The sequence below is a fragment of the Calliphora vicina genome, chromosome 3 (assembly GCF_958450345.1).
Source record: "Calliphora vicina chromosome 3, idCalVici1.1, whole genome shotgun sequence".
Lineage (NCBI taxonomy): Eukaryota > Metazoa > Arthropoda > Insecta > Diptera > Calliphoridae > Calliphora > Calliphora vicina.
Window position 1 is genome coordinate 81,554,432 of NC_088782.1, and position 15,874 is coordinate 81,570,305.

At 29.5% G+C, this 15,874-nt stretch overlaps 1 protein-coding gene across 2 annotated transcripts in view; it reads right to left on the reverse strand.

Moving 5' to 3' along the window:
* Vps13D (vacuolar protein sorting 13D) overlaps window positions 1-15,874 on the reverse strand; it is an 862,750-nt gene that overhangs the window by 345,051 nt on the left and 501,825 nt on the right. For both annotated transcript variants that reach the window (XM_065502881.1, XM_065502880.1), the window contains exon 14: window positions 6,325-6,537. In XM_065502881.1, coding sequence (XP_065358953.1) covers window positions 6,325-6,537 — 213 coding nt within the window. The remainder of the gene's footprint in view (window positions 1-6,324; window positions 6,538-15,874) is intronic.

Below are 15,874 nucleotides of genomic sequence, written 5' to 3' on the forward strand. Positions count from 1 at the left end.
AACTTCGGTTTCTCAATCTCAGCCCCTTGATGGTGTCTCCCTTGATTCAACGAGGCTATCCATAATTTGGGATAAGAATGTCCTTTAGACTCCCAAATGGATGCAGCATTCTTCAGTCCGAGGTATCATTAAAAACCTTTCATAAACAAAACATTTATTGCATTTTAAAAAATAAAATTAGCTATAGTTTTGCAAAAACTCTTCCATAAATTTTTTAATTCTTATATAATTTATACGTTATTGAAAAGAAGTCATAATTTGCTACACGTTGATATAATAAGTATGTATATTAGAGTGACAGCCGATTTTTTTTTAAGATTTCAAAGAGTGCCGGGTGGAATATTGTGACACTAGGCCTAAAAGTTAAGTGCTGAAAATTTGGGCCAAATCGGACAACGATTTCTGGACGCGCATCGAGGTCAAAGTTCAGATATATGCTAAATTTTACTATTTATATGAAATAAATAGGTAAATCTCGTTAACTTTCTGCATTGTTTTCTAGAAATATGTAGATTTATTTATATTAATGAATATTACATTAAAATCATTACATCATTTTTTGGAAATTGAGCCTGTATCTCCTTTGGGTCAAAATGACCCAAAAGCTGTATTATCGCCAAAATTCGGGAAAAATGCAAATTTTTCAGTTTTTTAAAAAATGTTGCTACTAAAAAAATACTTTTGCAATTGAATGCAAAAGAATCGAAATGTGTAATTATCGTTGTAATGAGATATAAATTACAAAATTTGGTTAAAAAATGGTAAAGTTATTACAAATTCGCCAGACCTTTCATGTGTCTCAGGCCACTTGAACAAGAAATTTAGGAAAAAAATTAACATATTTCGAGAAAAATTAAAATAAATGCTAATTTTTATTTAACATATATCCGTATTTACTTGTGTATGAGTTTTTGCCTTCGTATGATACCGTTAACCTATTCGCAGGTATGGTCAAAAAAAATATTTTTTTTAACGGCTGTTTCGAATCTCCATTTTCAAATTTTTAAAAATTTTGTTAAACAAATTTAAAAATTTTTCGATCATAACATTGGGATTTATTGAGATCATAACAGGGAATAAAAATATGAAAAAATTATGTCTATACCTGTTGCAGTTTTTCCGTACCTGTGATTTAAATTTTGCGATTTTCAAGAAAAACTATTTTTTTGTCCATATTTTGGCGAATGAGGCCAATTTTTTTTACTGTTATACATTTTAAGTAAAATCTATTCATAATATTATAGCCCTGGTAATTTTAAATATAGTCTGAAAGTTTTACTAAAATCGGATAACGTTAACCTTTAAATCGTAAAGGTAAACAATTTTTCAATATTTGGAATTTCTAATGAAAATATAGCCAAATGTTATATATTTTGGGCCGATTTTAATGAAACTTGAGGAAAATATAATATAAAGTTCAGAATTTAAAATAACAGCACAAAAATGGAAATTAACCCTTAGTCGCACTTGGGGTCCAAATGACCCTCAACTTTTAAAATCTCAAAAAACACAGCCATTTTGACCCCAAGTGCTCTTAAAGGTTAAAATCCATTTTTGCACTGTTATTGTAAATGCTAGACCCCAATGTATAGTTTCCACAAGTTTCATTAAAATCGGCCCAAAATATATAACATTTCGCTATCTTTTCATTAGAAATCCCAAATATTGAAAAATTTGATCTTTGACCTTCACGATTTAAAAGTTAACGTTTTCCGATTTTAGTAAAACTTTCAGACCGTATTTAAAATTACCAGGGCTATAATATTATGAATAGGTTCTACTTAAAATTTGTAACAGTAAGGAAATTGGGCTCATTCGCCAAAATATGGACAAAAAATTAGTTTTTCTTGAAAATCGCAAAATTTAAATCGCAGGTACGGAAAAACTGAAGAGGTATTGATATAAATTTTTCATCCTTTTATTCCCTATTATGATCTCAATAAATCACAATGTGATGATCGAAAAACTCTGAAATTGAAATGGAGATTCGAAAGAGCCGTTAAAAAAAATATTTTTTTTTGGCCATACCTGCGAATAGGGGTACCGTGAAATAACTCCCTAATGAAATAACTCCCCACGAAAAAATAAAATAACACCCAACAAATTTTTCATACAACTTGGGAATTATTTCATTATGAAACAACTCCTAACGCATAGGGAGTTATTTCATAATTTTTTGTTGGGAGTTATTTCATAATGCAATAACTGCCAATGAAACAACTCCCAATGAAATTTTTGTTGGGTTTTATTTCATTTTATTTTGATAACACTATGCAACAAATGAAGACTTTTGGAAAAACACAAGATCATGACAGTATAGGTTCGACTCTACTACCAAAGGGTAGTAAAACCCTATACTCAGTTTGTCCATTTTGGTGACCGATTTTTTTTTATGGTTCCCCAAAGTTTCTGAAAATCAGTGGGGCCTCTAAAAAAGGTGTCATCAGTTTTTGGTTAACAGCTAATTCAGACTTTGTGATATGGCTTAACTTTATATGGCAATAATATAGCTAAGAGTGCGGCAAATAAATTTTGTTAAAACTTGTTGCCAAAAAATAGCTTTTTCGTGCACTTTTGTTGAAAAAAGATAGGAAAAAAAAAAATTTTTTTTACATTTTTTAGAATAACTTCCAGGGACTCCTAATTTTTCAATAACAATATTTTGCAAAGCTGTAGCTCCAGTAAATCTGAATAACTCTTGTGAACATATCAATGCAATCCGAACATATCTAGGCATTCTAAATAGCTGTCAAATCAAATCACTTTGTAGCTTAAAAATTTTAGTTTTTTACTATTCTTTGACCATAAAACAAAAATTTGTTGTTAAAAATGTATGTTCGAGGTTATACTTCTCTATTGTGCTGGAATAACGAAGAATGGGCAAATCATTATCGGTATGATCCGGGCGCATCACTTTATCCAATCTTGATCACGCAAGACCGGTTTGATGCAAGATATGAAAAAACTTTAAAATTTTTGAAAGTGGGTAAGGTTTGTGGAGCTTCTGAAGAGTAAATATAAGCTCTTTATATAAGTTTTTGATATCGGTGGAAACCCTATGACTTGGAGATTGACATTTTAGTGAAATGAATAAATTTTGTGTTTTTTCGGACGTATTTTACCTTAAAAACTAACTATATTATAAACTGGTGATTTTCCATCAAGAAAAATAAAAACTTTGAATTAATGTAAAATGTGAACAGTTACAGACATCACAATAAGATTTGGAAGTAATATAGATCTAAATGTTCTTAAATCAATGGCATCACTAATGTTGCCATTCCTTCTTTTCAAACATCGAAATTCCTAAAACGTGTTAAAAAAACTGAATTTTTTTTAGAAAATAGCGCACTTTGACGTTATTTACAGTATGATAGTAAAAACGTTTTGTGTGTATATAAACAATATATAGGGCTATACAAATATGACGAGCTTTTGAGGATCGGTGCTTTGCGTTTTTAGAATTTTTTACTCAAACCTAAAATTTTGTTTCAAAATTGGCTAAGTTTGGATAGGGCTGGGGGGTACAATGTCCGCTTAAGTTAGTCAAATTTTACTTTATACGTTTTTGCATTAAGTTTTCTTTCCAGATAATAAACAAATTTATATAGCCACGAAGAAAATGAGTGTTTTATAAAAGAAAAAATATGGGGACTTTTTTGGGAGAAACATTAAAAAACACACGCATACAAAGTTGAAATATATAAAAAGATGCTTCAACTTTGGATGCGTGTAACTTTTTATAGGGACGAAATAATTGTTATCAGGTTTATTTTATTTTCTTTAGAATTTTATCGCAAATATACGTCGTATATAAAAAACAAATTTCGACCTTTCGTAAGCCCATCATATAAAAAATACAAAAAAAAAGATCGAGCAAAATTTAAAAAAAAATTAAACTTAAATATCTCTTGAACTAAAAGAGATACCTACAGATAAAAGCATATTTTTGTAGATCTTCTCAAGGACTATCTACATTTTAAATTTCAGCTCATTCGGATCATAAATGGCTTTTTGGCGATTTTTTTTTAAATGTGTGACATTGAGGGTCCACTCACTGATCCCCATTCCGAACACCTCAGCCGAGTAAATAATACAGCACAACATAGAAGTGTGGACTTGATCATACTATTTTAACAAAAAATCTTTGTTTTAGCGTAAAAAAATAGTAAAAACGAACATTGTTAAGGTACAAAGTGATCTTTATGTGCTATTTAGAGTGACTAGACACGTTCAGAATGCATTGATATGTTTTCAAGAGTTGTTTAACTTAACAGTAGCTATAACTTTGCTAAATATTGTTAGCGAAAAATTAGGAGACCCTGGAAGTTATTCTAAAAAAAGTAAAAAAAAAAAATTTCTTCCTATAATTTTTCAACAAAAGTGCACGAAAAAGCTATTTTTTGGAAAAAAAATTGTAACAAAATTTATTTGGCGGAATCTTAGCTATATTATTGCCATATAAAGTTAAGCCGTATCACAAAGTCTGAATTAGCTGTTAACCAAAAACTGATGACACCTTTTTTAGAGGCCCAACTGATTTTCAGAAATTTTGGGGGCCCATAAAAAAAAATCGGTCACCAAAATGGACAAACTGAGTATAGGTTTTTACTACCCTTTGGTAGTAGAGTCGAACCTATATAGTCATGATCGTGTGTTTTTTTCACTGTTGCACTGTGTAATTAGGAGTTATATCACTGTATTGGGAGTTATTTCATTTTTGTTGGGTTCAACTTGAAAAAGCAAAATACTAAAAAATGGCTTTGCTCAGAAAATTTGTTTTGCATTGCCGGCCTTTGGCCGGGAGCTAAGGTTTTCTCCTCTTTCGTGTATCAAAATCTGGCTTCGCTCAAAGTTTTTTCATTTGGGGTGTATCAAAAACTGGCTTCGCTCAGAAAAGATTATTTTTACAATGTCGGCTTTTGTAAGGTCGTAATGATATTAATGTGAAATGCGAAATGAAAATCGGCTTTCTGAAATATTATAAATTAAAGAAATCTTTTCTGAGCGAAGCCAGTTTTTGATGTTTTTGGCCAATGCCAAAAACATTTCTGAACGAAGCCAGTTTTTGATACACCCCAGAGGAGGAAAATTTTGCGCTACGCCTCAGGCCCGCAATGCAAAAATGTTTGGTAAGCGAAGAATAATTTCACTTTTGTAGTTCTTTATTTCATTGGGAGTTAGATTACACTAATAAATTACTTCGGATTATGAATTATTTCATTACTATTGGGATTTATTTCATTGGGAGTTATTTCGCTTCTTTGGGACTAATATTTTTAAAATTATGAAACCGCCGATTATTGGGAATAATTTAATTTTACCCTTTGGCAGTTATTTAATTTTTCAAGTTTGGGAATTATTTCATTTTTAATGGGAGTTGTTTCATTGGGAGTTATTTCATTGGGATTTATTTCATTTGGGAGCTATTTCACGGTACCGCGAATAGGTTAACGGTATCCTACGAAGACAAAAACTCATACACATAATTTTTCTCGAAATATGTTAATTTTTTTTCCTAAATTTCTTGTTCAAGTGGCCTGAGACACATGAAAGGTCTGGCGAATTTGTAATAACTTTACCATTTTTTAACCAAATTTTGTCATTTATATCTCATTACAACGATAATTACGTACACATTTCGATTCTTTTGCATTCAATTGCAGAAGTATTTTTTTAGTAGCAAAATTTTTGGCAATAATACAGTTTTTGGGTCATTTTGACCCAAAGGAGATACAGGCTCAATTTCCAAAAAAAAATTTTTAATGTAATATTCATTAATATAAATAAATCTACATATTTCTAGAAAACAATGCAGAAAGTTAACAAGATTTACCTATTTATTCCATATAAATAGTAAAATTTAGCATATATCTGAACTTTGACCTCGATGCGCGTCCAGAAATCGTTGTCCGATTTGACCCAAATTTTCAGCACTTAACTTTTAGGCCTAGTGTCACAATATTCCACCCGGCACTCTTCAAAATTTTAACGAAATTTTTTTTCCATACAACTGATTGTCACTCTAATGTATATCTTATATTTTCCTTATAATTTTTTGGAAAATAAGAGAGATTTTGATCCGCTATTAGCAAAAATCCAGACTAAGTATTTAAAAACTGAAATTTTAATTTTCAAATGCAAATATCTGTCAAACTATAACAGATAAAATATAGCTATGTGACGCCAGGACAACCATATTGAGAAATTGTGTCCTCAAACAAACTAAACTATAATTTTAGTTGGAAACATCGAACCTTTTTTTCTTCCATACAAACGGGAACACCATAATGTAAACAGATTAATAACAATGTTAATACATACCATTTCCTTGATATCGCACTTCTGAGCAAATTCCAGCCTGTTTGTACTTCTATTATACAGTTGAAAACGAGGAGTAAGTGTAATAAATGTTGTACAACTATATACTCCAGTTCCTCTCTGCACATTTACACCAATGACATAATTAATTTTTGATTGTTCTGCCTTCAACTCGCGGAAAGTAGATTCTTTATGGATTCCAAAACTCTTGCACCACTAAAATTAAAATAAAGAATTTTTTATATTCTTATTCATAAAAAGGTTTTTTTTAAATTGTATTCTTATTAGTAGAATTTTGCTTTTTAGATCTATGTTACAATAGAATATGTATTTTTTAGATACTAAAAAGATCACGAGTGGTCATATCCTCCTCAAACATTTTTGAAAAACCTATTTAGATTTCTTGTGAGTTAAAAAATGTTTAGCAACAATAATTTTAATGTGAAATATGTGAAACATGTGAAAGTATAAAAATAACAAAAAAGAAAAACAAAATATTTTTAAGAATTTACTTGATTGTTGTTTATATTAGAGTTTCCAAAAAACCGAAGAATTTCAAAACCGCGGCTTCGGTTTTAAAAAATTTAAAACCGATCGGTTTCGGTCGGTTTTGTGATAATTTATTAAATATCAAGTGTTATAGAAATCAGTTAATAATATAGGAAAAGCTAACAAATTTAAAAGGTAAGGTGATAAAGGAAAATTGGTACATTTTCTTTTAATGGCACTTTTATTATTTTACTTATTAAATTAGTTAGCTTATATACATTAAAGTTGGTTAATATGCTTCTCAGTAATGAAAAAAATCAAGAAAAGGTGAATTAAACCAAACTAAGGTGTACTTTTTCGTTCTTCAAAATGGTACTTTTTGAATTTTCTATAATATTGAACCTATAATCAGGAAATTACTTTGATTTCAAACTTGACGCGGGTTCAGTTGTGCAAAATTGGTACTTTATCTTCTAATTATACTTTTTACTAGCTAAAACCCGATGTGCTTCGCTACCCGTACCGTATAGATTTACAATATATTTACCCCCATTTTCTCAATCTCTGGTTATTTTTTATCGTGACGATAAACTGACAGTTCTCATACAAAAAAAATGTTAATTGGAGGTATATCGTTACGAAAAACGATAGCCAGATATTGAGAAAATGGGGGTTAGTCTATCTGATATCAGTTTCTGTTCATGTGAAAAACATGGATATTCTAGATTTAACTTGCAAATACTGACGTTGAGCTTTATCAATTATCATTGCAAATACTAAGCAAATAGGAAACTACAATCGGTCGCTCCGATTAGATTGTTCATTAATTGTCTTATTGTAAGTCGAATGCCATTACAAATACGATAACAATCATACAAACAAACACGCATTGACTTTTATATATGGGGCATTTCATATCAAGTGAACCAACTTTTGAAATCGATGTCTTCCGATCGGGATGAAATTCTATAGATAGTTCTATTGGATAGTAACTCAGTCACAATTTTTCAACAAGATCGGTCGAGAACTCTCTGAGTTATAGGGGGTCAAATTTTGACATTTTGGTCAAACAGGTGTTTTTTCTTATCCATGTAACTTATTACCTATTGTTCTTAGCAAAATGTGTCCCAAATAGTTTAGATAGCTCTTTCTTCAATCTTTCGAAAAAAATATTAAAAAAAAAAAAATTTAATATTTTTTTTCCGAAATCAAAAACTTTTTTGACTTTTTTTTAAATGGGCCCTTTTTTTCTTAAAATAAAGCTTAGATATTTTCCTTGAACACCTATTTGGTCGCTTAGTGGGATGCGAGTGGGATATCTATCAAAATAAATATTTTTTAACTCAAGACTTACAATTTTTGACTTTTTTTTTTGCAAATACGAATTTTTTTCAAAATGGGCCCTTTTTAATTTTTTTTTTTAGTCAAAAGAGAGCTTAGGTCCATTCCTTTAAGATATTTTTAGTCCCTTAGTGGGATGCGAGTGGTATATCTATCAAAATAAATATTTTATAACTCAAGAAATACAATTTTTGACTTTTTTTTGCAAAATCGATTTTTTTTAAAAAAAATTTTTGCTCAAAAGAAAGCTTAGTTCTTTACCTTTAAGACCTATTTGGTCGCATAGTGGGATACGAGTGGGATATCTATGTTTTAACACAAAAATTGTATGTCTTGAGTTACAAAACATTTATTTTGATAGATATCCCACTCGCATCCCACTAAGCGTTAGTTACAAAATATTTATTTTGATAGATATCCCACTCGCATCACACTAAGCGACCAAATAGGTGTTCAAGGAAAATATCTAAGCTTTATTTTAAGAAAAAAAGGGCCCATTTAAAAAAAAAAGTCAAAAAAATTTTTATTTCGGAAAAAAAATATTAAAATTTTTTTTTTTTTCTTAAATATTTTTTTTCGAAAGATTGAAGAAAGAGCTATCTAAACTATTTGGGACACATTTTGCTAAGAACAATAGGTAATAAGTTACATGGATAAGAAAAAACACCTGTTTGACCAAAATGTCAAAATTTGACCCCCTATAACTCAGAGAGTTCTCGACCGATCTTGTTGAAAAATTGTGTCTGAGTTACTATCCAATAGAACTAACCTTGGTGCAAATATCATTCCGATCAATTTCGATCGGAAGACATCGATTTCATATACAAGTAGGCCTCCATTTACGCGGTTTGTTGGGCCCAAAAAAATAGCGTGTAAATCAAATTCGCGTAAAACGAGGTTCTAATTTAGAACGAAATGCTTTTGTGGGGCCAATAATTTTTTATTTCGCGTAAAACAATACATCAGTCACATAACAAAAAAGAAATTGGTACCTAAAAATCGCGTTAACTAGAAAACACATATGTACAACATATCCCCACCTTAAATTAAAGCGGACGTAACTACTCAAAAATTCAAAATCGAGTTTTTGATTGAACAATTGCCAAGAATACTCTATTGTTATTGATTTTATAACGTATCCTGTAAAAACAATAAAAATGTAATGTCCGTTTGCATTTAAGGCGACGATATTTGTACTTTTAAAAACTTACTTAAAACAAAAGTAAAGTAAAAAAACTCAACTAAAAAAATAATTTCTTATCGATAATTATGAAAAAAATGTCAATTAAAAAAACAAAATATTCTAATACATAAAAGAGATCAAAACATAACACAAAATTCATAAAAATTAACGAAGTTTTCAAAAAAGAAATCCGTGTTATATAAAAATCGTGTAAAAAAAGTCGCGTATTTGAAATAATGGTTGCTAATTTGAGTTCGCGTTATATCGAATTAGCGTAAATAAAGTACCTGTATAAGGGTTTCAATTGTATACAAATTTTAACTTACTTAATATTGTTGGTAGTCCGCACACTTCTGTACTAAAAATTAATATTGATAGCTGCTATAGCTTTCCCTATATATAATTTGTCATTATATCTATGGAAGGTGCCACGCCCACTTTTGCTAGTTTGCCAATATTTGGCCTAAATATGTAATTCATGCTTTACATATCAAAATTATACATATAGATATGATTTTTAGTATTTAGTTTGTATGGGATGTGCCACGCACACTATTGATAGTCCGCCCATGCTTGTCCTAACTATTAATATTGATGATAGAATAACCGTGCAAAATTTATGGACTCTATCTCTTATTGTATCCCATATAATAGATTTTTTAATTATCATCATATGGGAGGTGCCACGCCCTGTGTGGCTTCTACTCCCTTTTTGTCCTCAAATATTTATACAAACGGTGGTATTGTTCATGCAAAATTTGAGGACCATAGCTTTTATTGTTTCAAAAATATATGATATTTAAAATTAACTTTGTATGGGAGGTACCACGCCCACAAAATTTAAAACAAAAAGTATCCTATTGTTCCTTCCAGATATAGAGAAACATACAGTCAAAATCTGGTTAGCCGTTTAGACGTCTATAGACTTCAAACCAGAGGTTCGCAAAAATAAATCCTCTCACCAATACACTTACTCTCACCAACACATTCAATTCTTTATTTTATTCAGTGCACCTACAAACACACAAATACAAAAACTGAAAAAATAAAGAAAAAGTCATACACCAGTGCTCATGCGTATTCCTAGTTGTCTCGTTGAGTGGACAACGACTACTAAAATGTAAGAGCATAAGAATACGTGTGATTTTATTCTGCACAATTGTGCTATGGGCTGCGCATTACTGCTTCAAACCAATAAATATACATACATATATACATACATACATACATATAAACACACATTCACTTTTATATATATAGATTACATTAAATTATTTTACGTATGTACATAATAGTTGGCAATAGTACAGATATATGAAATTAGGCATTAATGATGCTGAGTGGGTACACACAATATGGATCTTTATGGTACTTTTTTTATTCTAATAATACTTTTCGAATGAGCTAGAATCCACATTACAATGAACCAATAAACTTGAAACTAGAGACATGTTATCCTAAATTATTACACTATACAACAAACTAAAATTTTTTTCAAAATTACAAGGTCCGACTAATAAATTTTGACAGAGGAGACAAAAAAAAAGACACATGTATCGGCGTTTTTAAAGTTTACATCTAAATTTCCTTTGAGGGGTGGTTAAAGTTTCCCAACTCTGGCACATTCTTATTGTTAATCTTCATAAGAAACCATATGATCCTTACATTTTAGGTATAATATGTGTTCAGCAAAGTTATGTAAAATGTTACGGAGAATATTTTTGTAGAATATGTTAACCCTCTAAATGCTCAAAGCATGGGACTTTTTTTGTCCTTCTTTTAAAAAAGTGCAAAAACCACCATTAAAACAAGGGTTTAAGGGGTTAAAATGTTCTACAAAAAAATTATACGTGAAATTTTACTATAAGACCCTGAATACATCAAAACGGAAAATTCAACCAGAAAGTCAGAAATAAGACATAACAAAAGAGAGCACAGATCTAGCCCATTTTCTTGATTGGCCAAGTTATTAACGATTTTAGATATTGTGAGTTTTTATATAAAAAATCGAGTTTTTGTCAGAAATATGAGTGATCAGAGATCGAGCCCTTTTTCTTGATTAAACACTTATTGCGCAAATTATTAGCGAATTTAGATATTTTGAGTTTTTATATAAAAAATCGGTTTTTGTTTAGAAATATGAGTGATCACAGATCGAGCTGCGTTTCTTGATTAAACGATTTTAGATATTGTGAGTTTTTATATAAAAAATCGAGTTTTTTTGAGATTTATGAGTGATCACAGATCGAGCTGCTTTTTCTTGATTAAACGCTTTAGTGAATTATTAGTGAATTTTGAGTTTTTATATAAAAAATCGATTTTTCTTCAGAAATATGAGTGATCACAGATCGTGCTCCTTTTCTTGATTAAACGCTTATTGGCCAAGATATTAGTGACTTTAGATATGGTGAGTTTTTATATAAAAAATCGATTTTTGGCCAGAAATACGAGTCATCACAGATCAAGCTCCTTTTCTTGATTAAACGCTTATTGGCCAAGTTATTAGCAAATTTAGATATTTTTTAGTTTTTATATAAAAAATCTATTTTTGTTCAGAAATATGAGTGATCACAGATCGACCTGCCTTTCTTGATTAAACGTTTATTGGCCAAATTATTAGCGATTTTAGATATTGTGAGTTTTTATATAAAAAATCGATTTTTGGCCAACGGAAATAGAAACACTCATCGTTTCTCGGATGGACCTAATGTGTCGTTAGAAAATAAATGGGGGAAACCTGGAACTGGAATGCCTTGTTTCCGTCGTTGAAATTTCATTAACGATTGATTCCAAGTATATATTCCAAGGATTATAGCAGCGTTCGGCCAAATTTATCATTCCGGCACATATCAAAAAATCTGGTCAATGTTGTAGATGGCGGTCGATCAACCATTTTTCAGATGCCTATCACTACCTTCGGTCACATATTTACAGCATTTGATAAGTGGGCGTATTAGTGAGCGTATTGCGAACATTTAAAACAAAATAGCCAAATCGGTCCTGGCGTTCTGCGATTTTAGATATCTCGAAAAAAAGTGCGCGTGGTAAATTTTTCTTACGAATTTTACTACGAACATTTAAAAAAAAATTAGCCAAATAGTCGTTTTCCGATTATAGATAAATCGAAAAAAGTGGGCGTGGTCAATCTTTCATTCCGTAAAACCCTAAGTTGGACTATAACCAACATTTAAAAAAAATGTCTAAATCGGTCCGGCCGTTCTCAACTGATGCAATTACCAATGAATGACAATTGATTGTTTTATTATTTATATAGATAAAATTTATCTAGAATTTCTCTTTTTGTTTTTCAATATACATACGAATATGTACAATGATTTTTTTAAATTGTGACCCAATAATTGACATAAATTTTTAATATTTTTATTCGCTATTATAATCTCAACAAATCCCAACGTGATGATCAACAAATTCTGAAATTTGTTTAACAAAATTTTTAAAAATTTGAAAATGGATTTTTTTTATCTGCAGTTAAAAAAAATTAATTTTGTCGGTTATAACTGCGAATAGGTTAGCGGTATCCTACGAAGACAAAAACTCATACACAAATAAATACGGATATATTTTAAGTAAAAATTACCTTTTATTTTCATATTTCTTAAAATATGTTAATGTTTTTCCTAAATTTTTTGTTCAAGTGGCCTAAGACACGTTAATGGTCTGAGGAATTTTTAATAACATTACCATTTTTTAACAAATTTTGATCGTCTATACCTCATTACAACGACATTTTGATTATTTTGCATTCGATTGCAAAAGTAATTATTTAGTAGCAAAGTTTTCTAAAACTGAAAAAAAATTTTTTTTTTCCGAATTTTAGTGATAATACAGTTTGTAGGTCTTTGTGACCCAAAGGAGATACAGGGTTAGTCTCCAAAACATTTTTTTACTGTAATTTCCATTAATACAAATAAATCTACATATTTCTGTAAAATAATGCAGAATGTTAAGGAGTTTCATAAATTTATTTCATATAAATAGTAAAATTTTGCATTTATCTGACCTTTGACCTTGATGTGCGTCCCGAAATTGTTGTCCGAATGGGCTCAGATTTTCAGAACATAACTACTAGACCTAGTGTTCCGGCCGGCACACTTCAAGAACTCTTTAAAAGGAGTGGTATATGTCCTCTAAAACTTCCGTGGAAGCAGTTCCGAACGATCCTCAAATTTCATTAAAATTGGCCCAAAATATATAACATTTTGCTTTATTTTCATTAGAAATTCCAAATATTGAAAAATTTTACCTTTGACCTTCACGATTTAAGGTTAACGTTATCCGATTTTAGTAAAACTTTCAGACTATATTTAAAATTATCAGGGCTATAATATTATGAATAGATTTTACTTAAAATATATAACAGTAAAAAAATTGGTCTCATTCGCCAAAATATAGACAAAAAATAGTTTTTCTTGAAAATCGCAAAATTTAAATCGCAGGTACGGAAAAACTGTAACAGGTATTGACATAATTTCCCTATTATGATCTCAATAAATCCCAATGTGATGATCGTAAAATTCTGAAATTTGTTTAACAAAATTTTTAAAAATTTGAAAATGGAGTTTCGAAACTACCGTTAAAAAAAATATTTTTTTTGGTTATACCTGCGAATAGGTTAACGGTATTCTACGAAGACAAAAACTCATACACAAGTAAATACGGATATATTTTAAATAAAAATTAGCTTTTATTTTAATTTTTCTCGAAATATTTTAATTTTTTTCCTAAATTTCTTGTTCAAGTGGCTTGAGATACGTTAATGGTCTGGCGAATTTGTAATAACTTTACCATTTTTTAACCAAATTTTGTCATTTATATCTCATTACAACGATAATTACGTACACATTTCGATTATTTTGCATTCAATTGCAAAAGTATTCTTTTACTAGCAAATTTAAAAAAAAACTGAAAAATTTGCATTTTTCCCGAATTTTGGCGATTATACAGTTTTTGGGTAATTTTGACCCAAAGGAGATACAGGGTCAATTTCCAAAAATTTTTTTTAATGTAATATTCATTAATATAAATAAATCTACATATTTCTAGAAAACTATGCAGAAAGATAACGAGATTTAACTGTTTATTCCATATAAATAGTAAAATTTAGCATATATCTGAATCGTTGTCCGATTTGGCCCAAATTTTTAGCACTTAACTTTTAGGCCTAGTGTCACAATATTCCCGGCACTCTTTGAAATCTAAAAAAAAAATCGGCTACCACTCTAATACATATATACTTGGTGGTGTCGCAAATGAAAAATATAGAAATGACACATAGAATGACAAGCTTATATATACCCTTGCCACTCATGGTGAAGGGTATAAAAAAGAAAACAAAGATAAATGTCAAATATATTTTATTTCACAATATAATTACATCTGTATATATATATATATATATATATATATATATATATATATATATATATATATATATATATATATATATATATATATATATATATATATATATATATATATATATTAAGAATTTATTTATATTATAATCAGTGGAGTCGAATGTCACAGCTACAAGTACTCTCATCCAACTTTATTATATAGTGTCATTTATTGTATTATATAATATTATTAATATTATATGAAAAAATGTACAAATTTGTCAAAGCGGGCAAGGTTTGTGGAACTTCTGAGGAGTAAATAAAGGCTTTTTATATAATTATTTGATACTGTTGAAAACATTATGACCTGAGGATTGATATTTTAGTAAAATTAAATAATTTTATAAAATTTTGGGACTTCATTTACCTTAAAAACTAAAAAAACTTTCATATGGTGATTTTACGAAAAAAAATATAAAATTTGATTTAATGTAAAATTTTAACGGTTAAAGATATCATAACAAAATTGGGAACTAATTTAGATCCAAATGTCCTTAAATTAATGACATTATAATTTTTGACATTTTTTATTTTCAAATACCGAAATTCCTAAAACGGGGAAAATGTGTTCCAAAAACTGAGTTTTTTTAGAAAAGTGCCTACTGTGACGCTATTTACCGTGTGATAGTAAAACAACTTGCTAAGTATTTAAACAACATATAGGGTTATACAAATACGGAACTTTTTCGAGGATCGGTGCTTTGCCTTTTTAGAATTTTTTACTGATTTTTTTTTAAATTGTCCAAGTTTGGATAGGTCTGGGGGATACTGTGTCCGCTTAAGTGAGCCCAATTTTACTTTACATGCTTTTGCATTAAGTTTTCTTTCCGGAACATATAAAAATTGTATATAGTCCCAAAGAAAATTTGTTTCTACAAAAGAAAAAATATAGGGACTTTTTTAGGAAAAATCGTAAAAAATTAGGCCCATTTTACATGTTCCAACTTTGGATGCGTGTAACTTTTTACATGGACGAGATAACTGTTACCAAGTTTTTTTTATTTTATTTAGAATTTTATTGCCAATATAGCTGATATTTTGAAAAAAAAAATTCGACCCTCCGTAGGGCCGCCATATCTAAAAAACAAAAAAAAATCGAGCAAAATTAAAAAAATAAACCTAA